Genomic DNA, 26,804 nt, shown 5'->3' with positions numbered 1-26,804 from the left:
AATTTATTTGAAACATAAATGGAGCAGTCAATTTTAAAGCTAGATGGACTGTAGATTAAACATAATTAACAGGTTAACTTCAAAGTACAGTGATGTAAGGAATTTTTTGACACATTTGCTCAGGTTTGCATTCAGTAGATTGCCACCAACTCCCACTCAGGAATACAGAATACTTCCTCCATATGCACTATTTATAGTTTGTTACAAAGAACAGTACAAACCAGCCCTGTGTTTATCCTAACACTACTAGCAGCTCCAATATTAACATAATAACTTACTCAAATAGTCTCAAATTCATTTGGCAGTATACACAATAGTCAAACTAAGTGAATGTACAATTAGGGCAGGTGAGTATTTTTGTATTCAGTGCCACATACCACACCCATGATCAAAAGAACACTGCCTAGTTCTATGAATATCTACTAAACAGCAAATATAGTTCATTTTCACTCCTGAAGCTAAAAATTTTGGACCTATTGCAAAGGCCTTGATGCTTATTCTGTGGCAAGGAATAAAGCATTTTATAAATAGGAACATTTTTCCTTCAGCAGGCACATTTCAACTACCTTGTATACTAGAACGGTAGCAACAAAGTGACTGAATCTGATGTCAAATCTTCTCCCATGTCTGAGAATAAGGATTAAAGGTTTATCAAAAGCCAGGCTAAAGTGGTTTGAAGTATACAGAGTAGAAATGGAAAGAAATCTAGTGGACTAGAAATCTAGTATCCATATGAGAACCCCTGAATAAGCTCAAATCAATGTACGTCATTCTCCAGTGCATAAAGCACTATGGAAAATCTAGTCATTCATGTTGAAAAGAACTGGAGATACCTTTAAAATGAACAATAGCAGAGAAAGCTAGTAAATATGGGAAAAATGGTAGTTAAGAGGATGACACAAGAAAATTAAGTTCTTTGGCTCTCTCTGAAAACTTAGTTTCATCTTCTTTACAATTTGAAGTTCAAGAAATTTATTATCAATGTACATATATGTCACCATATACAAACCTGACATTCATTTATTCATTTTCCTGTGAGCATTCACAGTAAATACAAAGAAACAAAAAAAAAACAAACAAAATAACCATAATAAGTAAGCAATAAATAGCGAGAACAGGAAGTGAAGAGTCCTTGAAAGTGCATCTGTAAATTGGGCAAATACGAGGAAATCTGCAGATGCTGGAAATTCAAACAATACACACAAAATGCTGGTGGAGCACAGCAGGCCAGGCAGCATCTATAAGGAGAAGCACTGTTGACGTTTTGGGTTGAGACCCTTCGTCAGGACTAACTGAAAGGAAAACACTCTGTAAATTGGGGTTCTGTTCAGAGTTGGGATGATCAAAGTAGATTGAAGTTATCCCTTCTGGGTCAAGAGCCTGATGGTTGAAATGTAATAACTGTTTCTGAACCTGGTGGTATGGGTTCTAATGCTCCTGTACTTCCTTCCTATGGCAACAGCAAGAAGACAGCATAGCCTGGATAGTGGGGGTTCTCTGACAATTGATGCTGCTTTCCTGCAACAGTGCTTCATGTAGATGTGCTCAATGGTGGGGAAGGCTTTACTGTGATGGACTGGGCTATATCCGCTGGGGTGTATTGACTGTTTCCATTCAAGGGCATTGGTGTTTCCAAACCAGGCAACAATGCAACAGTCAATATACTCTACACTTCACATCTACATAAGTTGATCAAAGTTTTAGATGACCTGCCAACTTCTAAGAAAGTAGAAACGTTGCCATGCTTTATTTGTATTGGTACTTATGTACTGGACCCAGGACAGATCCTCTGAAATAATACACCACCAAAGAATTTAAAGTTGCTGAGCTTCTCCACCTTTGATCCTCCAATGAGGACTGGCTCAGGAACATTGGTTTCCTCCTCCTAAAGTCACTAATCAGCTCCTTGGGTCTTGCTGACATTGAATGAGAGGTTGTTATTGTGGCACCACTCAGCCAGATAATTAATCACCCTTTTATATGCTGATTCATCACCACCTTTGATTTGGCCAATGATCAACAAATGGCATTGGAGCTGTGCTTAGCCTCACAGTCATAAGTATAAAGTATAATGAAAAGTGGAAGTGTATCCTTGTTAACTGTCAGATTGGCAGAAGTTTTAGTGGAATCTGCCCGGCATTCTTGCCAATGTTATTAAAACAAATACTTTGAGTGATAGGGAGCAAGGCTGCAAACAACAAAGTAGTACCTGCTTGCATTCTGGAAAGCATTTAAAATAAGCAACTGTAGCTAAGATTTGGAAGACAGTTTAATTTTGGGCTAGGGAATAATATATTGACACATCCAAGTCAGTTTAAATGTGACTGCTATATGAAAAAGGTCTATTTAAAATTAAATAAAATCATTTGTCTCATAGTATAGAAGAATCCCCACCATAAGACCATAAATCCAGAAGTCTAATCTGGAACCCATGGAATCTACACATTTCCTGAAAAGCTGTCCCACCAATATTGACTTCAGTGTAACAGCAAACATTACAGGCTTCTAGTGATTAACCATTTATATTCCAGTAATTTGCTCTAGATTTCTACTGCCTAATGTAAAAATCTAGAGCAAATTACTCAAACTAAATGAAGAGAATACAATTCTGAGCCAGCGAGGGAGAGATTTAAAAAAACATGAACAAAAGCCTGGTCAAAGCAATGTTCTTTTTAAAGGATATCAAGCAGAGTGGAAACACATCTCTACCTAAGGAGGTGTAAGGTGCTCCTTCCCTCAGCTAGCCTACAGGTCACCCTTGGGCAAGGTGTAGCACCTGCTTAGCCCCTGCAATCATGAACACATGAAGCCATGGGAACAGGTGATGCACATCACAAGTCCTGGTTACATGACTGCTAAAACCAGGTAGACAATCTCTGAAGAGTATTGATACCGGTGGGGGGTCACCTGTCTTGTAAAGACACTGCCCAGAAGGCGGCAATTGCAGACCACTTCTGTAAAAGAATTTGCCAAGAACAATCATGGTCTAAGAAAGACCATGATCATCCTCTTCATATGACATCGCAAATAACAAATAATCAAATCAAAGTAGAAGATAGAGTTGGAGATATTTGGATAAGGAATTGTAGACAGTAGGACTGCAGTGACTGAAAGAATGACATGACCACCAACAGAAGCCCATGACTATAATCAAAAGAACAGTATACTAGAAAGGCATCTAAACCCTAGATTGGAAATAGAATTAAAGGCAGTGGTATCAGGAATGTATGCAAGTCTGGAAAGAGTAACACCATCAGCAAGGAAGATTTATGCACAGTAAAGTGTGGGTATACCAGTTTTTAAGTTGTTTCTATCTTAGCATTAAACTTTCTTTTTATTATGCAACTATTAAAATGTGTTATGGTTTTGAAAAGTAATACAAAGTTTTATGGTAATATTTTAAATGCAATTGAGGGCTTCAAGACGTGTTCATATTTGCACCACAACTATTCTATAAAAGTTAATTTATTTAAAATAAATGTTCCAATATTCAGAATTATAACACCCTGTAGCCTTTCCATTGCCTGAAGGAAGAAAACAACTGGAACTATGCAGTTATTTAACTATGCTTTCCTATTTGAGGAATCCCTTTATGTTCCTTGCATCATTAGCATTCATCCATATCTAATTCCAGGTTGAACCCAGAGACCTCAAGCGCTTTCAGGCATCTGCTGCATAAACACAAATAGTAACTGAGGCAAAACTCCTCAAAGAGATATGTGGCTTACAATGCAAATTTTCACACAGAGCAGAGATCTCGCCATATCTGAAACAAATACAGTAAAGCACAGGAAAAACTCCAAGTCAAGCAGTATCTGTGAAAAGAGACAGTTGCTTCTGGTCTGTAACTCTGTGAACAAGTAGAAATTAATTTTAATAAATGCTCCATGTTTCAAAGGCTTACACAATTTATATATAGATACACTGTCAAGTCCTTGCAGGTCTTCCTTAACTAATAAATGCCAGAGATCTGACAGACTCATTTCACTTTTCTTTCTTCTGCAAAACTTTGGACTGATTTGTAACAATGTGGACACCTGTCCTGTGCAGGCTACGGCTGAGGTTGAACTAGGGAAACAGAGAAGTACAGCCTCTGCTGAAGCCTAAAATACAATGTGAAATGCAAATGGCTATCATCAACAAACAAAAGCCAATACAAGCCAAGTGTTTCTGCAAGAGTTTCCATATTGTGCCTAATAGCCAAAAGAGAAATAACTATACTACTATCTCTGCTTCTGAAATCAAGGACCACCACTAGGCCATGCTCTCTTCACACAATTGTTTGTGTTATTAGTTTAGGCAGATTGTGTAGGCCTATTATTGTGACTTAGATGAAGATCAGACATTTTATGAGTAATTAATGAGAAAACCAGGTAATAAAAAAGGGTTCACAAACTTTTTCTTGCAACTGTAAATGCCTGCAGGAACATGAACTCAAGATAGTATATTGTGACTGATAGTAAATTAACTTTGACTTTGTTGGTCTGATCTTCATGTAATTCACAATAATAGACCATCACACAATTGTAATTTTCATGTCTTTATTGAACACATTGTTTAATCTTTCACAGCCCAGGCTGGAAAAAGTATGTGAACCCTTGTATTTAATAACGGGTAGAACCTCTCTTAACAGCAGTAATTTCCACCAAATGTTTCTTGCAGCTGCCGATCAAAATTGCACAATAGTGAGGAGGAATTTTAGACCATTTTTTTCCTAAAAAGCTGTTTTGGTTCGTCAATATTTCTGGGATATTCTGCATGTCATGGCACAGCATCTCAATTGGGTTAAGGTCTGGACTCTGACTTGGCCATTCCAAAACATAAATTTTCTTCTTTTTAAACCATTCTGTTGTTAAGTAACTCTTGTCTTTTGGATCATTGTCTTGTTGCATTATCCAACTTCTATTAAGTTTCAGGTGACAGACAACTACCCTGACAATCTCCTGTAAAATGTCTTGATAGAATTTTGAATTCATTGCTCCCTCAATGATTGCAAGCTGTCCAGGCACTGAGGTTGCAAATCAGCCCAAAACCATGATGCTCCTTCCACAATGCTTCACAGTTGGCATGCATTTTGTTGTTAATGTGCAGTACCCTTTCCCCTCCAAACATAGCAGTGTGCAGTTCTGTCAAAAAGTTCAACTTTTGTCTCATCTGTCCACAGAAGATTGTCGGGGGATGTCACGTGATGACGTACGATTGAGACATGGAAATCCAGCTCTCCCATAAAAAATCAGTAAAATAATGTTTAAGTGAAGAAAAGTTAGTAAATACTTATTTAAAATTACTTATAAACTACTCAGGATTGTCTTAAGATATGTCTCCTAAACAGAAGCAGAAGAAAACTACTACTTTGAAGACAACACAAGTTGGAAAAGAATCAAGGCCAGCCGCCATGAAAAAGCCTCGGGCTCAAGTGCATTTTACCTCCGGCGATACAGAACAGGAAACTGCGGCAACATCAACCGTTTCCAAAAAAAAAGAGCAACAGGAATTGCGCATGCGTGAAGGAAGGGGCATGCGCAAACACAAGCAACCCAAACTACAAATCCCAGCTATGATCAGAACTGAAAGTGAAAGAAAATATGAGGTGGAATCAGATTCTCTGGATAAATCAGACGAAGATGAAGAGTCAAACAAAGAAGAGCAACAGGAAGAGGTTGGAGGTGATATTGGAGACATAAAAAAATAGTAAAATATGAAGATTATGTTTGATAAAATGATGAGAAGACAGAAAATGGACAAGAAAATTAAAAACTTGAAAGAAACAACGGGAGACACCACTGATAGAGTGAATAAAATGGAAGATAATATTTCTGCCTGGACATCAGAAAGAAAATGGTTGTTGGAAAAAATGGATGTACTTGAAAAATTTAGCAGACGAAATAATATTAAGATTGTTGGACTTAAAGAAGATATAGAGGGAGAGGATCCAATAATTTTTTTTCAAAAATGGATTCTGGAAATGGAAGAAGGAACCCAGTTAATTAAAATTGAAAGGGCTCACAGAGCCTTAAGATCAAGACCTCAAGTTGATCAAAACCCACAATCAATCAAGATAAAGAAAAGGTCCTGAAGGCGGCTGCCCAACGTGACAAAGAGAAACGGGCCATTGATGATAGAAGGGAAAACAGTTCTTTTCTACCCTGATATAAGTTATGACCTTTTGAAGAGAAAGAAGGAATTTAACCCAGTGAAAAAAGTTTTATGGGAAAAGGGTTATAAATTTATATTGCGCCACTCAGCAACCCTGATAATTTTTTTTTGGATGACAGAAAAAGAAGATCTTTTACTGATTATCGGGATGCGGAAGAATTTGCACAAGAACTCCCAAATATTCGCTAACCACAGCCAAAGATTTAAAATGAAACGGCTTAAAGATGAAGACAGGGACAGTGAATGGAGTTGATGGATGTTTAAGGACAGAAGAATATTTAAATATATTCTTAATTATATGATACAGGGGGAGAAAGGTAAAAATTTAAGAAATATTAATCGAGAGTAGTAATATTTTTTCTTCTCTTATATATACTTTTTTTATGTTACGGGGGAGCTGGGGGAACTTCGGATCAATTGCTACGGGATTCACATGTGTAATCATGGCGATTGCCATGACCCGTACAACAGAAGGGGGTAATGTCGTGGATTTTTAAATTCACAACATTAGTAGGGGGGTATTTTGTTATCTTTTTCTTTATAATCTATTTTTCTTTAATCTTTCTTTCTTTCTTTGCCTGGACAATCGGGGGGGGGGGGGGGGGGAAGAGACACATAGCAACATGGAGAATTTTAAAAAGATTCCCCAAGGTATAAGAAAGTTGAAAAGTTAAGTATTACTATAGACTGGAGTAACCCTGTTAAAAATAATGACTAATTTAGTGAATTTTTAAAGTTTTAATGTTAATGGGCTTAATGGACCAGTGAAAAGAAAAAGAATTTTAACATACATTAAGAAAATGAAAATAGATACAGCTTTTAGCTGCATTCCATTTGAAAAAATTACTTATAATTTAAGAGATAAATATTAAATATTTCTGAAAATTTGGCACCCTTATTTACAAAAGATAGGATTAAATATATAGGTGCTCCGAAGATAAAATTATTGGTTACTTGGGGAAAGAAATAAATATATATACTAAAGCTATTATGAACTCTATGGAGCATGTGGGGATCTTCTGATATCCAGGCAATCTTTCTTTCTTTTTTTTTCTCTTTTTTTCCCTCTTTCTATAGGGATATGTTAGGGGGGAGGGGTTGATAATTTTTTTTCCTTCTGTAAACATTTGAAAATTCAATTAAAAACATTTATTTTTAAAAAAAGATTGTCCCAGAAACATTGTGGAACATCCAGGAGGTCTTTCGGAAATTTGAGACATGCAGCAATGTCTTTTTTGGAGAGCAGTGGTTTCCTCCGCGGTGTCCTTCCATGAACACAATTCTTGTTCAGTGTTTTTCTTATTATGGAAGTAAGGACAGAGACTTTGGCGCATTCTAGCATTTTCTGCAGGTCTTTTGCTGTTACCCTTGTGTTCTTTTTCACTTCCTTCAGCATTGCACATTGTGCTGTTGGTGTGATCTTTGCAGAATCCCCACTCCTAGGGAGAGTATTAACAGTACTGAATTTCCTCTATTTATAGACAATTTCCCTTACTGTGGACTGATGAGCACTCAGGTCTTTAAAAATGCTCCTGTTGCCTTTTCCAGCTTCATGTATCTCTACATTGTGTGTCTTTTTTTTTAATAAGGAGAGCACTTGTAGAACCCACACCTCCAATCTCATCTCATTGATCAGAACACCTGACTCCAAATAACTTTTGTAGAAAGCATTACCCCAGAGAGTTCTTTGAATCTAGACTGTGATTGTTTAAATGGCATACTCAATATTGAAGTTAAGTAGTACAACTGTTTGTGTGTTATCAGTTTAGGCAGGTTGTGTTCGTCTATTGTGACTTAAATGAAGATCAGACCACATTTTATTAGTAATGAAAGCAAAAGAAGAAAATTGCAAAGGGTTTACAAACTTTTTCTTACAACAAGAAAATAAAAGAAATACGACAGAAGTTATGAAAAACTATATCAATAAAGACTGACAAACAACCAAAGTGTATAGGAAGACAAATTGTCAGACATACGTACTCTATTGATCCCGAGGGGGAATTGGGTTTCGTTACAGCCGCACCAACCAAGAATAGTGAAGAAATATAGTAATATAAAACCATAAATAATTAAATAATAATAAGTTAATCATGCCAAGTGGAAATAAGTCCAGGACCAGCCTATTGGCTCAGGGTGTCTGACACTCCAAGGGAGGAGTTGTAAAGTGTGATGACAAATTAAATAGCAATTTGTGAATTCTGTAAGGGCGAATTTCTCTTGCCCAATCTACTGTAATGCAGGGGTTGCCTGTAGTAACAGAATGTCACTGAGTGGCATCAGTGATGGGGAGAGTACGAGAGTACAAGCAGTACTGAGTTGCAGTGATACACAGAGGAAGTCTAAGAGTTGAGGTTTTATCAAGTGACAATGGCGTGGGCAAAGCAAAACAAAGCTGCACAGTGGAATTGCGATTAGCTGAACTGGAGACACCACCTAAATCAGGTTATCCTCAGTCATATACAGTTGGCCCTCCTTATCCGTGGATTCTGCAATGCGCGGATTCAACCACCCGCAGATCGGGAAAACCTGGAAGTTCTCTCTCCAGCACTCGTTGTTTGAACGTGTACAGGCTATTTTTTCTGGTCATTATTCCCTAAACAATACAGTATAACTATTTACATTGTATTAGGTATTGTAAGTAATCTAGAAATGACTGAAAAGTACAGGCAGTCCCCAGGTTATGAATGAGTTCCATTCCTAAGTCCATCTTTAAGTCGGATTTGAAGTTGGAACAGGTACATCCGGTATTACTTAGCATCAGTTAGTCAAACATTTTTCTTAGTATATAGTACATATTTTACCTTTCTATGCATATAAACACTTAAGAAACATATGTATTTCAATAATTAAACCACTGCGTTGCTTAGTAATAATTTTAGCTTTCATCGGGGCAGGGCCTTTCACATACTCCATTAAAAATGTTCCGATCGTTGACCGACTGTAGCCTAATGCTTTTCCATTGCCCAATGGCGTTTCACCTCTTTCCGATCGCTTTATTACTTCCATGTTATTTTCAATCGCGATCGTGATTATTTTCGGGAACAGAAACAATGCAGATTCAGAGCGCAGCCGCCGGGTCCCAACGTCCACCGCACTGAGACATGTTAAATAAAGTCCAGGGTTTTGCTGGGTCCTAAAGACCACCTCACTGAGACAGGCTAAATAAGGGACTTGTGCATCCGCATTTTTGGTATCCACGGGGGGGGGGGGTCTCGGAACCAATCCCCCGCGGATAAGGAGGGCCGACTGTACATTAAATAAGGTGAATGCAAATACCCCTGCTGTTCTCAACAGTAGTCTAAAGCCTTGTGAATCAAGTGAGTGCTTGGAAGTCAGAGAAAATTGACTTAATAGACAATAGGTGCAGAAGTAGACCATTCGGCCCCTCGAGCCTGCTCCGCCATTCTGAGATCATGACTGATCATCTACTATCAATACCCGGTTCCTGCCTTGTCCCCATATCCCTCGATTCCCCTATCCATAAGATAACCTATCTAGCTCCTTCTTGAAAGCATCCAGAGAATTGGTCTCCACTGCCTTCCAAGGCAGTGGATTCCAGACCCCCACAACTCTCTGGGAGAAGAAGCTAGTCCTTAACTCTGTCCTAAATGACCTACCCTTTATTCTCAAACCATGCCCTCTGGTACTGGACTCTCCCAGCATCTGGAACATATTTCCTGCCTCTATCTTGTCCAATCCCTTAATAATCTTATATGTTGCAATCAGATCCCCTCTCAATCTCCTTAATTCCAGCGTGTACACGCCCAGTCTCTCTAACCTCTCTGCGTAAGACAGTCTGGACATCCCAGGAATTAACCTCGTGAATCTACGCTGCACTTCCTCTATAGCCAAAAAGGCACACAATGCCATGTGGTTGTTTAAAAGCAGCAGCACTTGAACAGATGCGTCACCAATGTGGGATAATATCAGGAAAGCATCAAGCCAGCAAGCTTATGTGGTCATAACTAGCCAAAGTCTAAATAATGTTCTGATTTACCAATGAAACAGGTCCTTCAACCTACTGAGTCAGAGTTATCAGGCACTTATTTACATGCATCCTACATAAATCCATATTCTATCCACATAACCCTCAACTCCCCCACAGATTCTACCACTTATCTACATACTAGGGATAATTCCTGTTGTTACTGCTTTGAAATTCTTCGGGCTATTATGTACCTGTCTACAACACTTCATTAATGTACAAGGATCCCCAAGTCTCTGGGCATTGACTGAGATTCTATCTTATCACTATTTTGACTGACAGAAGGTGAAGAGGAGTAAGAGATACTGATAGGGAGGGGAAAGGGGCATAATGGGTGCCATCATTGGAGACAGCTGAGTTAACAAATTTGAAGAGCTTTGCACTGATGAAACGCAGGTTTGAGAACTGAGGGGACCCACACATTAAGCAGGGCTGCTTTCCAAGTAACCGGTCTAAACCATTATTTTCCATAACCTGTATATGCATCAGTAAGTGTGAATTGGGAAAAAAGATGTGTGTTGATTTATTTACTTTTCTCTCCCCCCATACAAATTCAGCAAGAGCAAACCTTATTCTGTATCTCAATTTTTTGGGTAATGATTTTCTTGTATCAGTTGTGCTCATCCTATGAAACTGCAGACAGTGAACTCTATAGCAGTGAATTTATGTAACCCAAATGGCAAAACACGAGTGTTGCCTGTTGCTGCTGAATCAAGAATATTAATCAGGCTAAATCACATGTTTACTCTGCAACACTGTGCTGCACCCACTACATGGACCAAGTGAGCTCCAACTGAATGGATATACTGCAGTATCATTGACAGGTTCTTAATCATGCTGTTATCTAAATAGTTCCTGCTGCACAGCTATATGAGCAATTTCATTCTGTTTTATATTTCAGTCATTAGTCCTAAATTCAAGCTGGATAGCTTAAATTAGAAAATTCAATTTTCCCCACAGCTTTCCACTTTTTAAAACACATGCAATGATTCATGCCTCATTTGGAGTTTCTAATTATTTTGTTGATGGAATGTACTTCAACAAATGTTAATGAATGTCATCAGATCAGCATCTTTCAACAGCTTATGGATGCAGCTTACGTGTTGTAGAACATGGTCTCTGTTTTAGTAAGCAATGTTGGAATAGCTATTTGTTATCTATATTAAAGATTTGGATGAAAATATACAAAGAATAGTTAGTAAGTTTGCAAATGAAACTAAAATAGGTGCTGTTGTAAACAGTAAAGTGTATCATGAATTGCTGTGGGATCTTGACCAGCTGGGCAGATGGGATTCAGAATGGCAAACAGAATTTAATTCAGCTAAATGTGAAGTGTTAATATTTTGAAGGACAAATTAAAATGTCCTTTTGACTAGGACATTTAATCAATGTTCTAATTAGGACAATTTATAATAAATGGAAGAACCCCAGTCCTGTCCTGGGACGACACAGTAGCAAAGCGGTTAGTGCTTGCCAGAAAAACACAGAACACAGCAAGCAACTAAACAACTACAGTAAAAGAAGCCCCTTTCCTCCCTCCCACTCACACGGATGGTCCTCCAACTCCAGGACAGGCCTTGAGTCTTCAGTATCCAGGTTTGAGCTATCAGGCTCTGGATTTCAAATCAACCACTGGGCTTTGATCTTCAGCATCGATCCCTAGGCTTGCCCACTCACTGGCCATCATGCCCTCTGCTTGCATGGGCATTCGATCCCGGGATCCATCAAACTGGCAAAGTCTAATATCCACAGATGTCCATCACCTACCCACATGGTTGGCTGGGCTTTGACCTTGGAGCAGAGGCCTTGGACTCTGGATCTCCTTCATCACACATTGAGATAGGTACATTAGATACGTTTAAATAGTATTTGGACAGTTATATACGGATGACAAGAGGAATATGGGCCAGGTAGTGAGAAATGGATTTAGCTTGAATTAATGTGTTGGTTTCCATGGACACAAATGAGTCAAAGGCTTTTTTACATTCTGAATAACTCCATACTTCTAAGTTAGCCGTTTGTAAAGTAGTCTGTATGGGCAGAATAGGCTAATATTCTCCAGATTTACTTTGAAGCACAATTTTTAAAATTGTATTTACCAAGATATTTATGGGAATACAGATGTGCAAGAGACTCTAGATTAGGGGTTCCGCCCTTTTTATGCCACGGACAACTAAGCAAGGGGTTCATGAACCCCAGGTTGGGAACCCCTGCTGCAGATGCTGGAATCTGGACTAAAAGAAATAATCTACTGAAGCAACCCAGCTGGTCAACCAGCATCTGTAAAGTTAGATTAGGGTTGCTCCATGTCTTTAGCACTGACACACTGGGTCTTGCAGGCATTAAGGATGCAAATATTCTTCAAGCTACCTCTTTTTGTTAGCTGTCCACTTTCACTCATGACTGGATGTGGTGACATTGCAGAGCTTAGGTTTAAAGTGACGGGGAAGATTAGCAGTTAGTGTAACTCTATCACAGTGCCAGTGAATAAGGTTCAATTCTGCTTCTGTCTGTAAAGGAGTTTGCACGTTTTCCTGTGACAGCGTGAGTTTCCTCTGTGTACTCTGGTCTTCTCCCACATTACAAAGATGTAAGGGATAGTTGGTTAGTTGGTCACATGCATGTAATTAGGTTCGTTGGGCCAGAAGGGCCCATTACAGTGCCATTTCCCTAAGTAAATAACTTCAGGTACAACCTTTTTTTAAAAGCACAAAGGTTAGTAAGTATGAAGAATGAGCTGCTAAAGCAAGCGGTTGAACCAAATATAATAACAAGTTTTAAAAGACAGTAGACGGATAGGAAAAGTTTAAAAGGATGTGAGTCAAATATGGGCAAATGGGACTAGCTCAGATGGGGCATCTTTATTGGTACGGGCCAGTTGGGTCAAAGGGCCCATTTCCATGCTATACAACTACAAACTGTATAAATGTTTATTCCGTGCTGTTTAAATAGAAAACATCCTGTATTGAAAACGCTGCCAGAAAGCCCTGCTGCATTCCTAATTTAATCAGGTTTGATCCTCCAGCCAAAATGTAACAGCTGACAAATGTGCTGGGCCACTGCACTGCAGATTATAACAATATACACATCTCTACTCTTTCTGATCTACCACCATCTTATGAATCACCTTTTATAAACTTCCAGATCATAGAATCAGAATAATACAGCAGGAAAAACAGTCCTTCAGCACAAGACCATGCCTACCAACTATTTACACTGGTCCTGCACTAATCTCCACATTCTCATCAGGTCCCCAGGTTCTACAGCCTATAGACCAGTGAAAATTTAATTGGCCAATTAATCTCTCAACGTGCGCATCTTTTGAAAACTGAAATCTACAGGGTCAAAAGGAGAAAATGCGAACTGCACTAAAGGTCATAACTGAACCTGGGACTCTGGCACTGTGAGACCAGTGTTTTGAGGCAGAGATCTGATAGACTAGTGAGCAAGTGCTACTTCATTACATTGATAATAAAACATTTCTTTGTTGATTAGGATACAGCTTTGCCTGCATATACACTTTTCAGAGGAAAAATGCATCTGATGAATGAGGGAACATTAAGCAAGTTTATTTATTTTGAGATACAACACAGGCCATTCTGTCCCAACAATCCCGTGCTGCCCAATTATACCACTGTTGCCAAGTAACTACTATGCTGTATGTCTTTGGAATGTAGAGCATCTGGAAGACTCAAAATGAAAATCTGCCTTTAACTAATAGTCCCTGCTGGTGAGAGCAACCTATGGTTTTGAAACCCATGCTAATACCTGCTGATCCAAGTTCTTCACACTGACAATATTTTGCACAAAGTGCTCATATGTTTTTTCCTGTACATGTATTAACACTCAACCTAAAATGCCAAAGAGTGTGCATAATTATACTTTAAGGCTGATTATACTTGTGCATCACATCTACGCCGTAGGTACCGTGTACCCTACGCTGTAAGGTGACGTGCACCTCCCCAAAAAATTAACTCACGCGACGCGGCAATGCAGACTGCAACAACTGCGATTGGTCCGCTTGGTAGCATCGCATTTCCTCTTACGCATTTCCGGTTGCTTCTTCTCCGCCATGTCTGTACTCCGATGCAAAATAGATGAACCAAATCTGCCTGCTGACATGCGAAAATGTTTGAAATGCATTTCCTCATCCATGTCTCTCCCAAAGAAACTCAACATTGTGGCATAGAAACCCCACCACCAACTAGCGTTTTGGAGCATACCAACGCATGCTCGCTACAGCGTACAGCAATGCAGAAGTGAAAATTAGGGCTACAGCGTAGCCTGTACGCACAAGTATATATCAGCCTTTATACACACTAATTCACTGTATTTTTGTGGACAGTGAATATGAGAATATGGAATCCAGGTTATTGGAAACATGTTTTTCTAAATAAACATCTATTTCACCTCTGCTCTACTTAGTTATGAAATTCCTTTCATTAATTGCCCAAAATATTGAACACTCTTGCTTCCCCTCCACAACATGTGCTGGTAGGTTATCCATTGGTGGCAAAATGATTAAACCTTGAGCACAAGCGAAACTATCTGAAGCTGATGGCATTGTTTTGTTGTTAGCTGATAAGGACCCAATGGACCGAACAGCCCTGGCTACATAGTAAGTAACAAGACAAGCAACTCTGTTACTCTCAGATAAAAGAATAAGCAAGCTGTTTAAATGTTGGAGAACTTGAAGCCTTGAACATCCACACCGCAGTTTCACTGGCACATCTGCTGTGAACTTCAGATCCTCTCCCACCAGGGGTACAAAGTTGCACTAATGCTAACTTCAGCCGACACTCGTTTGTTACATCACTGAATGGTTCTATTCAGTTTTGATTACAGTTACATCATTTTGACAAAATGTTAAACAGAAGCCTTTTTGCCAATTAAATGACACAAGAATAGTGGAGATTTGCCCAAGTTATTTGTGTAAGTAAAACATTAAAGAGAATCATTTTAAATTTTCAAAGCAATCTCCTCCCCATGAGGGTTCTGGTAGCCTACAACTGTTCCTATTTTCATTTGTTCCTATGTTATCAGCTGATATAACACTCACTAGACACTGAATGAGCATTCAGATTCCACGCTGGGAGGCATTCGTGTTGAGAATACATCCTCACACTGTTAGTTATCGAGTCATAGAATACTACAGCACTGAAATAGGCCCTTCAGCACAACTAGCCCATGGCAAATTTGCAAATTTGCCAACTCCCATCAACCTGAAACCAGACCAAAGTGCTCCATACCCTTCCCATCCATGTATCTATCTAAATTACTCTTAAATGTTGAAATCCACCACTTCCATTGGCAGCTCATCCCATTCTCACCACCCCTCTAAATGAAGATGCCCTTAAACATTTCATCTTTCACCCTTAACCCAATGACCTCCAGTTATAGCTTCACCCTTAGTGCAAAAAGCCTGCTTACACTTATTCTATCTACACCCCTCATAATTCTGTGTAACTCTATCAAATATCCTACGATTCTCTTAAGCTCTAGGGAATAGAAGTCTCAACCTTTTCCACTTTTTCCCCTCTAACTCAGGTCGTCAGGTCCTGGCAACATCCTTGTAAATTTTCACTGCTTTTTTTCAATTTTATTGATACATTTCCTCTAGGTATGTGACCAGAGCTGCACACAATACTCCAAATTAGGCCTCGCCAACATCTTATACAGCTTTAACATAACATCCCCAATCCCTGTACTCAATACTTCGATTTATGGTCAAGTAACAAAAAGTGTTTAGGACCCTATCTGTCTGTGACACCACTTTCAGGGAATTATAGATCTATATTCCCAGACTCTCTGTTCTACCATACTGCCCTACCACTCACCGTGTAAGTACTGCCCTGGTTTATCCTCCCGAAGTGCACACCCACACACATTTGTATTAAATCCCATCTGTCATTTTTCAGCCTATTTTTCCAGCTGCAAGTTTTAACAGCCTTCCTTACTGTCCACTACACCCCCAATCTTGGTGTCACCTGCAAACAGACCAGCACTGATCTCTGTGGCATGCCACTAGTCACAGGCCTCCAGATAGAAGGCAACTATCCATTACCACTCTCAGGCTCCTCCCGCAAAGCCAATGTCTAATCCAATTCACTACCTCATCCTGAATGCCAAGAGAATGAACCTTTTTAAACAACCTCCCATGCAGGACCTTGAAGACCTCACTAAAGTCCATGTAGACAACATCCTCTGCCTCGTCTTTATTGACTTTCTAGGTAACTTCCTCAAAAAGCTTTATAAGATTGGCTGATATGACTTACCACACACAAGCCATGCTGATTATCCATAAATCAAAGTTCAAAGTACATATGTGCCACCATATACAACCAAGATTCATTTTCTTGTGGGCATACTCAATAAATGTACCGAATAATAACCATCACAAAATCAATGAAAGGCTACTTATCTTGGGCGATCAACCAATGTGCAGAAGACAACAGAAAGTGCAAATACAAAAATAAATAAATAATAATAATAAATAAAGAGAACATGAGATGAAGTGTTCTTGAAAGTGAACACTTTCATGGGACACTGGTCATGGGAGTATTTCAATGATGGGGCAAGTGAAGTTGTCCCTTTTGGTTCAAGAGTCGGATGGGTGAGAGACAGTAACTGTTCCTGAATCTGTGTGCACAGGTCCTGAAGCTCCTGATGGCAGCAGTGAGAAGAGAGCATGTCCTGGGCTGTGGGGGTCCTTGACGATGGATGCTGCATTTCAGTGTTTCATGTAGATATGCTCAATAGTGGGGAGGTCTTTACTCTTTATGGACTGGACCATATCCACATTTCGTAGGATTTTCCATTCAAGAGCATTAGTGTTTCCATGCCAGGCTGTAATGCATCCATTCAATATACTCTTCACCACACATCTACAGACATTTATCAAAGTTTTAGATATCATGCCAAATCTCCACAAACTCCTAGGAAAGTAGAGGCGCTGTCATGCTTTCTTCAGAAATCTACTTGCGTGCTGAGCCCAGGACAGGTCCTCCAAAATAATAACACTGAGGAATTTAATGTTGCTGACCCTTTCCACCTCTGATCCTCCAATGAGGAAAGGCTGTTAGACCTCTGGTTTCCTTCTACTGAAGTCAATAATCAGTTCCTTAGTCTTGCTGACATTCAGAGGCTGTTGTTATGGCACCACTCAGCCAGATTTTCAATCTCCCTCCTATATGTTGATTCATCACCTCCTTTGATTTGGCCTATGACAACAGTGTTGCCAGCAATCTTGAATATGGCATTGGAGCTGAGCTTAGCCACACAGTCGTAAGTGTAAAGCAAGTACAGCAGGAGGCTAAGCACACAGCCTTGTGGTGTACCTGTGCTAATGGAGATCATAGAGGAGTTGTTTTGCCATTTGGGGTTGATGTACTTATACCTTTTTTGTGCGGGTAGGGAGGATTTTTGATGATCATGCTGCCTTTCTTCTTTCTTGATTTCATGGCTACCCTGAGAATAAGAATTTCAAATTGCATACTTTGATAATAAATGAACCTTTGACCCTTTTCTGAACCTTTGTACCGACTGGCGTCTGTAAGTGAGGAAACCCAGGATCCAATTGCACAAGGTATTGAGACCAAAGTCTTGGAGCTTCTTGATTAATTTTGAGGGGATGATGGTATTGAATGAGCATCCAAATATATGCATCAGTCCCTGACTATCCAAATACTTGTACATTTGGTTCCTTAGAATACTTTCCAATATCAGACTTACCAGCCTATAATTTCCCAAGTTATTCCTAGAGCCTTTCTGAAACAATGAAAGAACATTAGCTATCCGTCAATATACTGACACATCATCCATTGCTACAGGAACATCTTTTCAAGCCCTAGGGATTTATCCACCTTAATTTGCCTCAGGGCAGCAAAAACCACCTCCTCTGTAATCTGTGTAGGGTCCATGACCTCACCACTGTTTTGTTTCACTTCTAGATTCTATGTCCATCTCCTGAATAAATACAGATACAAGAAATCCACTTAAGATCTCCTCCATCTTGTTTGACTGCATGCAAAGAAGACCATTCTGATCTTCAAAAGGACCAATTTTTCCTCTTGCTCTTAATACACCCTTGGAATTCTTCTTCACCTTGTCTGCTACAGAAACCTCATGTGTTCTTTTAGCCCTCCTGATTTCTTCGTTCTTTTGCATTTCTTATACTCAAAAACTTCATTTGTTCCTACTTGCTAAGGATTTCATTCCTCTTTTTAACCAGGGTTTCAATATCTCTTGAAAACCAGGGTATCCTAAAGTTTGCACCCCTGCCTTTTATTCTGACAGGAACATGGAAACTCTGTACTCTCAAAATTTTAATTTCGAAGGTCTCACACTTCCAAGCACATCTTTGCCAGAAATCAACCTGTCCCAATCCACACCTATCAGATCCTTTCTGACACCAGCAAAACTGGCCTTTCACCAATTTGAGGATCTGACTACTCCTTCATCACAAGTACCTTGAAGCCAATGGCATTATGATCAATAGATCCAAAAGTTCCCCTACACAAATTTCAGTCACTTGCCATGTCTCATTCCCTAACAGGAGATCTAATATCACACTGTCTCTAACTGGGATCTCTATATATCAATTAAGGACACTTTTCCTGACATATTTGACAAACTCTATCCATCCAGCCCTTTTACTGTACAGTAGTCCCAGTCAATATGTAGGAAGTTAAAATCACCTAATATCACAACATTGTACTTCTTGCAACAGTCTACGACCTCTCTACAAATTAGCTCCTCTAATTCTCACAGACTATTGGATGGTCTATAATATCATCCCATTAACATTGTCATCCATTTCTGATTCTTCAGGTCCACCCATGTAGTATCACTAGATAAGCTCTGTCCTATGTGAGCACTGTCACATTTTCCCTGACTGGAAATGCCATCCCTCCCTCTTTAATCTCTCCCACTCTTTCATGTCTAAAACAACAGAACTCCAGAATATTAAACTGCCAGTCCTGCCCATCCTGCAACCAAGTCTCACTAGTGGCTACAATGTCATAACTCCGCGTGCTGATCCATGTCCTAAGCTCATTCACCTTTTCTTGCATTGAAATATACACAACTCCTACCCTGTTCGATCTTTCAATTCCTAACTTTATCTTTCTCCACAACCACTCCATTATCTGCTCTGGCATTCTGGTTCCCATCCCCCTGCAACTCTAGTTTAACCCACCCCAAAGCACTAGCAAACCTTCCCGCAAGGGTATTAGACCCTTCCAGTTCAGGTGCAAACCGCCCTGTCTATAACAGGTCCCACCTTCCCACAATGGGAAGAGAGCCCATTGATCTAAAAATATGAAGCCCTCCCTCCTGCACAATCTCTTTTGCCACGTGTTAAAATCTATTACCTTCTTTTTTCTGGCTTCACCAGCACCTAGTACAGGCACTTTAACTTAGTTTTCAAAGGAAAGAACTAGAACATAGAAAAGTACAACACAGGCGCTGGCCCAATGATGTACTGATCATTTAACATACTCAAAGATCAATCTAACCCTTCCCTCCTAAGTAACCCTCCATTTCTCTTTCATCTATGTGCCTAAGAGCTTTAAGTAACTCTAAAGTATCTGTCTTTATCACCACACACAGCAGTGCCTTCCATGACTTTCACCCAATCACCTTATAAGTATGTCCTGTCAGATTAGCACTCACTGCCTTAGGAGAAAGATACTGCTGTCCATTCTATGTTTCTTATATACACCTCTATCAAGTCACCTCTCATTTTCCTTCATTTCATACAGAAAAGCCCTAACCAGACATGTTCACTAATCTAGGCAGCATCCTAATAAACCTCCTCTGCATTCTTCCTATAACGAGACCAGAAACAAACACCAAGTGTGGTCTAACCAGTGCTTTATAGTGCTGCAACTCTACCTCATGGCTCTTAAGTTCAACCTCGTGACTAATGAAGGCCACCATTCGCCGTTATTTTTTAAATCACCCCTTCAACTTGTGCATAGAGGGATCTATGGACCTAGACCTCAAGATTCCTCTGTTCTTCCACCAATGCAACTCCTTGGAATACCTTTCCTATTAACAGGATGCCAATTCGCTGTCTTTGAGATGAAGCTAGATGGATACCTGACTGAAGCAGAAATTGCATCATAAAGAAAACCATTTTCTAAGCAGAGAACAACTGGTGCATGCAATGACCTGGATCTTTGAGCCCACAGATTCCAAATGTAAAATACTTAGAACTTTTTTCTCATTGTCATTTAACTTTCTTTATCCATTTTTTATTTTAGAAATTACCTAGTTTGACCATGGAGAGAAAGTAGAGTAGAAGGAACAGGAGGGAAGAAAGTGGATAAGTAGGAATATATTTTTCTCACATCTATTGCAAAAGCAGGTTTGATGAATCTGATCTATCCCTGCCTTCCAATTGCACATCTTCATATGTCCCCACAACTATTTTCACATTTTACTCTCATTTTCTAGAGTTAAAATACCTTGAAGTAGGATTTTGTGAGCTAATCTACAAAACATTGTGCATCATGTCACATTAAAAGAAATATTCCAATACCAGTCAACAATTTACTAAAAATTAAAAACCAAAATTGAGAGGCTGAAAATGTATTCATCCCCTTTGTAATTACAATGGGAATCTTCCTCAGGTACAATATACATATTGCCTCACCACCTCACCAATTTGTTAATATGTATGTAGTGAATTGGAGGACTACCTTTATTTTAATGAATTTATAGGAATAATACCCTGTCTCTCTGTAAAGTCCAACAGTATGGTGGATTTTCAACAGACCAAATGAAAATGAATACAAAAGAGCATTCAATACAAGTCAGGGAAATGATAATCTATGCAAGGGTACAAGACCATCTAAAAGGCACTGAACAGAGCCCAGTGCAGTCTATCACGAAAAAGTGGAGAAAATGTGAAAACACAGCCACATTGTCTAGGTCAGGCTGTCCCCCTAAAGTTAGTCACCAGAGAAGAATGACACTTGTAAGAGAGGCAACTATAATGGTCATTTATGGAAGAGTAGCCAGGAAGAAGCCCCAATTAAAAAAAAAATATATTCTTACCCATCAAAAGACTTTGCATAGCATCACTTAGAAGATACTATAAAGACATGGAAGAAAGGTCTTGTGGTTGAATGAGATTAAAACGCAACTTTAAATCTAATACTACATATCAGCCAGATAACACCATCCCTACTGTAAAGTATGGTGGATGCAGCATCATGCTATGGGGATGGTTTTCAGCAGCAGGGATGGGAAAACTGGTGAGGATTGATGGAAGATGAATGCTGCTAACTACAGAGAGATCCTGGATAAAAACCTGCTAACCTCTACCAGAAAGCTTAAAGTGGGGAGGAACTTCATCTGTCCGTAAGACAACAACTTAAAGCACACTGCTAGAACAACCAAGGAGTGGTTCAAATGAAGAAAACTGATGTCCTTGAGTGGTTCAGAGACCTGACCTTAACCCAATCAAACTTTTCTGGCAAGACCTCAAGATTGTTGTCCACCCTCACTCTCCAATCAGCTTGAGCAATTTTGCAAGGAGGAGTGGGTAAAACTTGCTCCATCATGTTGTGCAAAGCAAATGAGTTATCAAAAAAGACTACTGGCTGTAATAGGTGTGAGACATGTTTCAATTAAGTACTAAGGCAAGGGGATGAATACTTATGAATTGCTGACATTTCAGTTATTGGATTTTTAGTTTTCATGTTTTATAATTTTCACTTATTTTGGGCTATACTGTGGAAAAAAAGGAGCACATGAATCACAAATAAAAATTCTTAGTTACATTGATCAAAATCCTTGGTTGTAATACTCATTTATGTGACCAAAGGATTGGGGGCTGAATAGTTTTATAAGGTTTTATTTAGCTTTATTTTTACTACATATTCTTAGAACATGAAGGCAGCAGAGTTCTCAACACTGAAGTGATTTGTAGAACATTCACTTCTAGTTCAAGTAAGGAGTTTCCTTACACAAAATGCAATAGAGAGCAGGTTCCAAATTTATTGCTCTGTGGAGATCACTAACTATAAGATGCATATATTATTTACGTACATTCACCCAACAGATAGTTCATGAAAACCCTACACCAAAACAAAAATCAACACCACTAGAGAAAATGAAAGTCCTTGGGGTTCCATCAGCAATAATCTTAATATTGTTACACAGCAAATTAGATTGGGCCATCAGAGAAACATTCCCTTCCCATTGTTTTGTAAAATTATGTGAAATACACAGGAGTGAAAATGAACCATGCTGGTGCTGGTTCCTTCTATCATTTAACATCAAAAATTGACAGGCAAGGTAGTCCCCATGTGTGCAGTTTTCAGTCAACAGAGTGCCTTTTGCTCTGAGTTCTCAGAGGGAGTTCTAGAGGAAATTCAGACATTAAGTATAGATAATCTAAGCCATAATCTTTAGATTTTTCTTTGTTTTCACATCAGCTTGAATAGATTAATTTTGTTTACAGAGGACATTTTCTGGAGAATAAGTTATATGGGGTGCCTTCACCAAAATAACTTTTTAATGAGCAATTAAAATTTAAATCAAAAAAGAATTTGGTGTGGGTTAGTTGTCTGTGGGCTTGATCATGTACAGTTAGTTGACTCTCTTACCGAAAAACTAATTAATTGGATTTTTAAGACAAGTACTTCATAGATATTCAATTCAGACAACTGAAAGGTACATTTTCTGAAGAGCTGGTTATAAGCTAACACACCTACCACATTACTCTTATACTCTTGTTCATTTAAAATACAAGTGAAATAAAGTGTTTGGTGAAATCATATAATACAATTAAATACCATGTAGCACAAGCTAATGAAATCCATTTTTGTTTGCCTTTTTGTGGGTGCTTGCCTGGAAAATCTTGAAATCATAAGGAATATCCTGGAAATCAGAGGAATTAATCAGGAAACTTCAGTCTGAAGAGAATTCCCCAGAGGACGCAGGTACTTGAAGGGAAATTTCAGCAATAGCTTGGGAACAGGATCCGAAATAAAACTGTCTCCTCTGTTTTCACAACTGCAAGCCTTTTAAAATATTTCAGTCAAAATTAACTAAATCAGATCATATACTGATAGGAAACCACTCCCCCCAAAAAAAATCTAAAATACATTGACTTTAAATAACTAAAGTTAAAAAATAAGACACATCTACAATTACATACCAGCATGAAGTTCACAACATTCCTGAGATGAGCTGTCAATTTCATTACTGTTTTAAAAACCAGAATTACCCCCTTCAAAGTTTAACATTCAAAGTAAATTATCTACGTATATGTCACCATATACTTTCCTGAGATTCATTTTCTTACATTCACAGTAGAAGAAATCTAATTGAATCAATGAGAAACTCCACACAGATTAACACAAAGTCTGACCTTTCCTCAGCCATAACCCATGCCACCTCCAAAACTCATGTCCAAACACTCAAGATTCCAACATTGATTTTTTTAGCCATTCATATTCAAGTTAAGCTATGCAAGAACAAAATTAAGACAATACTTAGGCAATGGACATCCACAAACAAATTTACAATATAAAACTGCAACATGCCATACCTGATACATTAATTGAAGTTCCTGCATCAATAACTCCACTGTTAGGCCTCACACAATATCTACGTGGAGCTGTAGTCTTCACTTTAAAACATACATTTTTATCTGATGGGTTACTCAGTTTCAAGTTCGTAGTAACAACATCAGTGAAAGGTCCTGTAACCAAAACAAGATGGTTAAAACTTAAATGGTTTAATAGTGTTAGCATTCAGCTATTAACCATTCAATCAGTTTTCCCTTGACACGTGATCATAATGTGTACCTCTAACTTGGCAGTCCCTTTAAAATAAATTCAAATTGTTATAAATATGACCGGAATATTTTTTGGTTTTAAACTGCAGGGAGAACGTGTGCAAAATTGTGATCACAATTAAACGAATGAAAGCTTATGGAGGAAATGTAGAACATAAAATTTGAAATTGACTAATATGCTAGGGATTCATATATTGTAGACGATTATCATTGCTTAAATTGCTAATGATACCAATTTTATGCTTTATGGAGGTGAAAGCTGTTTTATCTCTTCAGTAATTAAAAATAATTGAAGATCCTCAATTTTGCGAAACACCAATAGCCACCAATAGGGACAGAGGGATGCAAGAGGATGTGGCATTATATTGTCAAGAACGCACTACTCCAATATTAATGAAGGATACCCTAGAAGGCTCCTCATGGGATGATATAGGTGAAGATTAGAAATAAAAAGGCTAATATCACTTTGCTGGGAGTACTCTGCACACCACCCACAGGGAAGAACAGACATGTAAACAGAAATCAAAGATGTGATAAAAATAGGGGAATGTTAATTTCCCAAGTATTCACTGGGATTGTCTTAAAATAAAAGACTCAACTGTATAACTGAAACATAACATAGTTGCTCCTGCATGCAAATTCCCCCCAAGTCCAATAAGACTTTTGCCTTGGTTGTTCACTTTTCCTGCATTCTTGCCTCCAGTGAATGGTGTACAAGAACACTGATGTCTCTTTGCACATGAAAACATCCAATTTAACACAATTTCAATAAAATACCAACTTTTTCAACAAAAAGATTCATTTATCCATATTATTTGTTTTATTCCCCTCCCACCCCAAGTTGCTTTAACTTATGAAGCCTCTTGGTATTCTCACAATTCCTAATTTCATCATCTAGTATCATTGGCAAAATTACATTTTACTAGGTTCATTCCATGGATGGCAGCTTTACTGTATGAAGAGAGATTTGAGTAGATTAGGGCTGTATTCTCTGAAGTTTAGAAGAATGAGAGAAAACCTATCAAAACTTACCAAATGCAACAGGTTAGATTCAGGAAGATGATTTAATTTGACTGATGAATCCAGGGCCAGAAAGTATAGTTTGAGAATAAGGCCTGGCTGTTTAGAACTGAGATGAAGAAAAATTACTTTATTCAAAAGCATGATGAAACTCTGAAATTGTCCACCCTGGTATTCATTCAAAACAGGGATCAACTAAGTTTCTGGGTATTAAAGAAAGCAAGGAATATGGTGACACTGCTAGAAAGTAGCACTAAAATGGAGGATCAGCAATGACTGATGAAATCAAAGCAGGTTCAAAGGTCCTTTGCTTGCAATAAGGAAAATTCTCCATAGCTCTTGTTACCATCATCTTTGCCACCATCACCAACCCAACTCTGTCTCTCCATCAGAAGAGTGAACAGTTTCCTACAGGAAAAATACATCAATCTGATAGCCAAAGCATTAAGCACATTCCATCACACAATCATTAAATCAGTACAGAAAGAACTACTAGGCTGTCTGTTTCTGGTTACAGATGAAATTAAGCACAATTTAGGATATTATAAAAGGCAAATCAGTCCTATTTTTCTTAGGGAGAGACTGAGACTGCAAATACTAATAAAACTTTAACTTACCAGCAGATTTTAAAATTATCATATAAAGCTGAGGCGTTATTACAGAATAAATCTGCTAACAGGTACCATCCTGACTTTGGGATGCAATGCAGGGGATAGATTTAGATTTTCCCCATCAGTACGAATTCAGCGCCAGCGAAAATGGATTAAATACTTTAAGTGCTAAAGAAACTTACCAATGCTAATTTAAATATATGAGCAAAGAAACAACCCTCTAAGATAAGCATTGAAATTTTACCTGCTGGGAGAGAAGAGTCTGACACAGATGCATGCATGTGGTTCACTCCCAGGCAAACACTTGGATCAGAGGCAAGGCTCCCCTATAATCATTAAGCACATTAGGGACACTCACATATGCTTGTGAATTTTATAACTAATTACAGAGCTCATCCTGTATCAGTCAGTTTTAAATCAACCTCCCATCTCTGACTGGAACAGTTAGAGAATGTACATAGGGTAAAACAGCAAAACACTGCAGATGAAATGAAAAAAAAAACAGAAGATGCCAGAAAAATAGATCAGGTAAATCTATGGAAAGAAAAGCAGTCAACATTTCATATACTTGTCCCTTTATTGGATTTGGAAGCTACACTAGAAATTTTGAATATCCATTTCCCTCCCTAGATGCTGCCTCGCCTGTTAAGTTCCTCTAGATCTTTTTGTTGCAAGTGAAAATCAAGCCACAGAGTGGGTGGAGAGAAGATAACGAAGGGAGTATTTGTGATAAGTGGAGACCTAGGTTGCTCACATACACAAAATGCTGGAATGCTGATACAAGGAAAGAAATTGTTGTAAATACAGTCAGTCCATCCGTGCATATATGCGGGCTTATGCATAAAAACATGAGCACAGTAGCTTCCCTATGCGCTGTTCTATTTTTGTATAAATAGGTCTGTAACAATACAATCAAAATTGGCAGCATAATTGCACATCCAGGAAGGCAAAATGCACTTCAACTATCCAACTTCTACTACAAGCTGTAGGTAAGATTAAAAATTACTGGAAACACTCTGCAACAGCAGCTGATCAGCAGACAGAAAGTTTCAGGCAGGACACCCTTCATCAGAGGAAAGTGATAATGACAAATGCCACCACACAAAGGCCAATAAATTGTGGGGTCAAAAAGGTTATAAAGTCACGAGGATGCACTGTATGCATACAAGAGATGCCACATAATTAGTCATTTCCTCTCTGACATCCTAGTGCACATAGA

At 38.6% G+C, this 26,804-nt stretch overlaps 1 protein-coding gene across 2 annotated transcripts in view; it reads right to left on the bottom strand.

Annotated features, from left to right (window-relative positions):
- The window catches only part of vapb (VAMP (vesicle-associated membrane protein)-associated protein B and C), a 76,971-nt gene that overhangs the window by 25,757 nt on the left and 24,410 nt on the right, over window positions 1-26,804 (bottom strand). The window contains exons 2-3 of one of the 2 annotated variants that reach the window (XM_059980373.1): window positions 25,830-25,911; window positions 23,706-23,858 (exon numbers count right to left, since the gene is read on the bottom strand). In XM_059980373.1, the coding sequence (XP_059836356.1) occupies window positions 23,706-23,858; window positions 25,830-25,866 (190 nt within the window). In that variant the 5' untranslated portion in view covers window positions 25,867-25,911. The remainder of the gene's footprint in view (window positions 1-23,705; window positions 23,859-25,829; window positions 25,912-26,804) is intronic. The other variant, XM_059980372.1, reaches the window with a different exon arrangement.

This window comes from Hypanus sabinus, chromosome 9, assembly GCF_030144855.1.
Source record: "Hypanus sabinus isolate sHypSab1 chromosome 9, sHypSab1.hap1, whole genome shotgun sequence".
Classification (NCBI taxonomy): Eukaryota; Metazoa; Chordata; class Chondrichthyes; order Myliobatiformes; family Dasyatidae; genus Hypanus; species Hypanus sabinus.
Note: the sequence above shows the minus strand (reverse complement) of the source record. Positions and strands in the feature narration are given on the sequence as shown.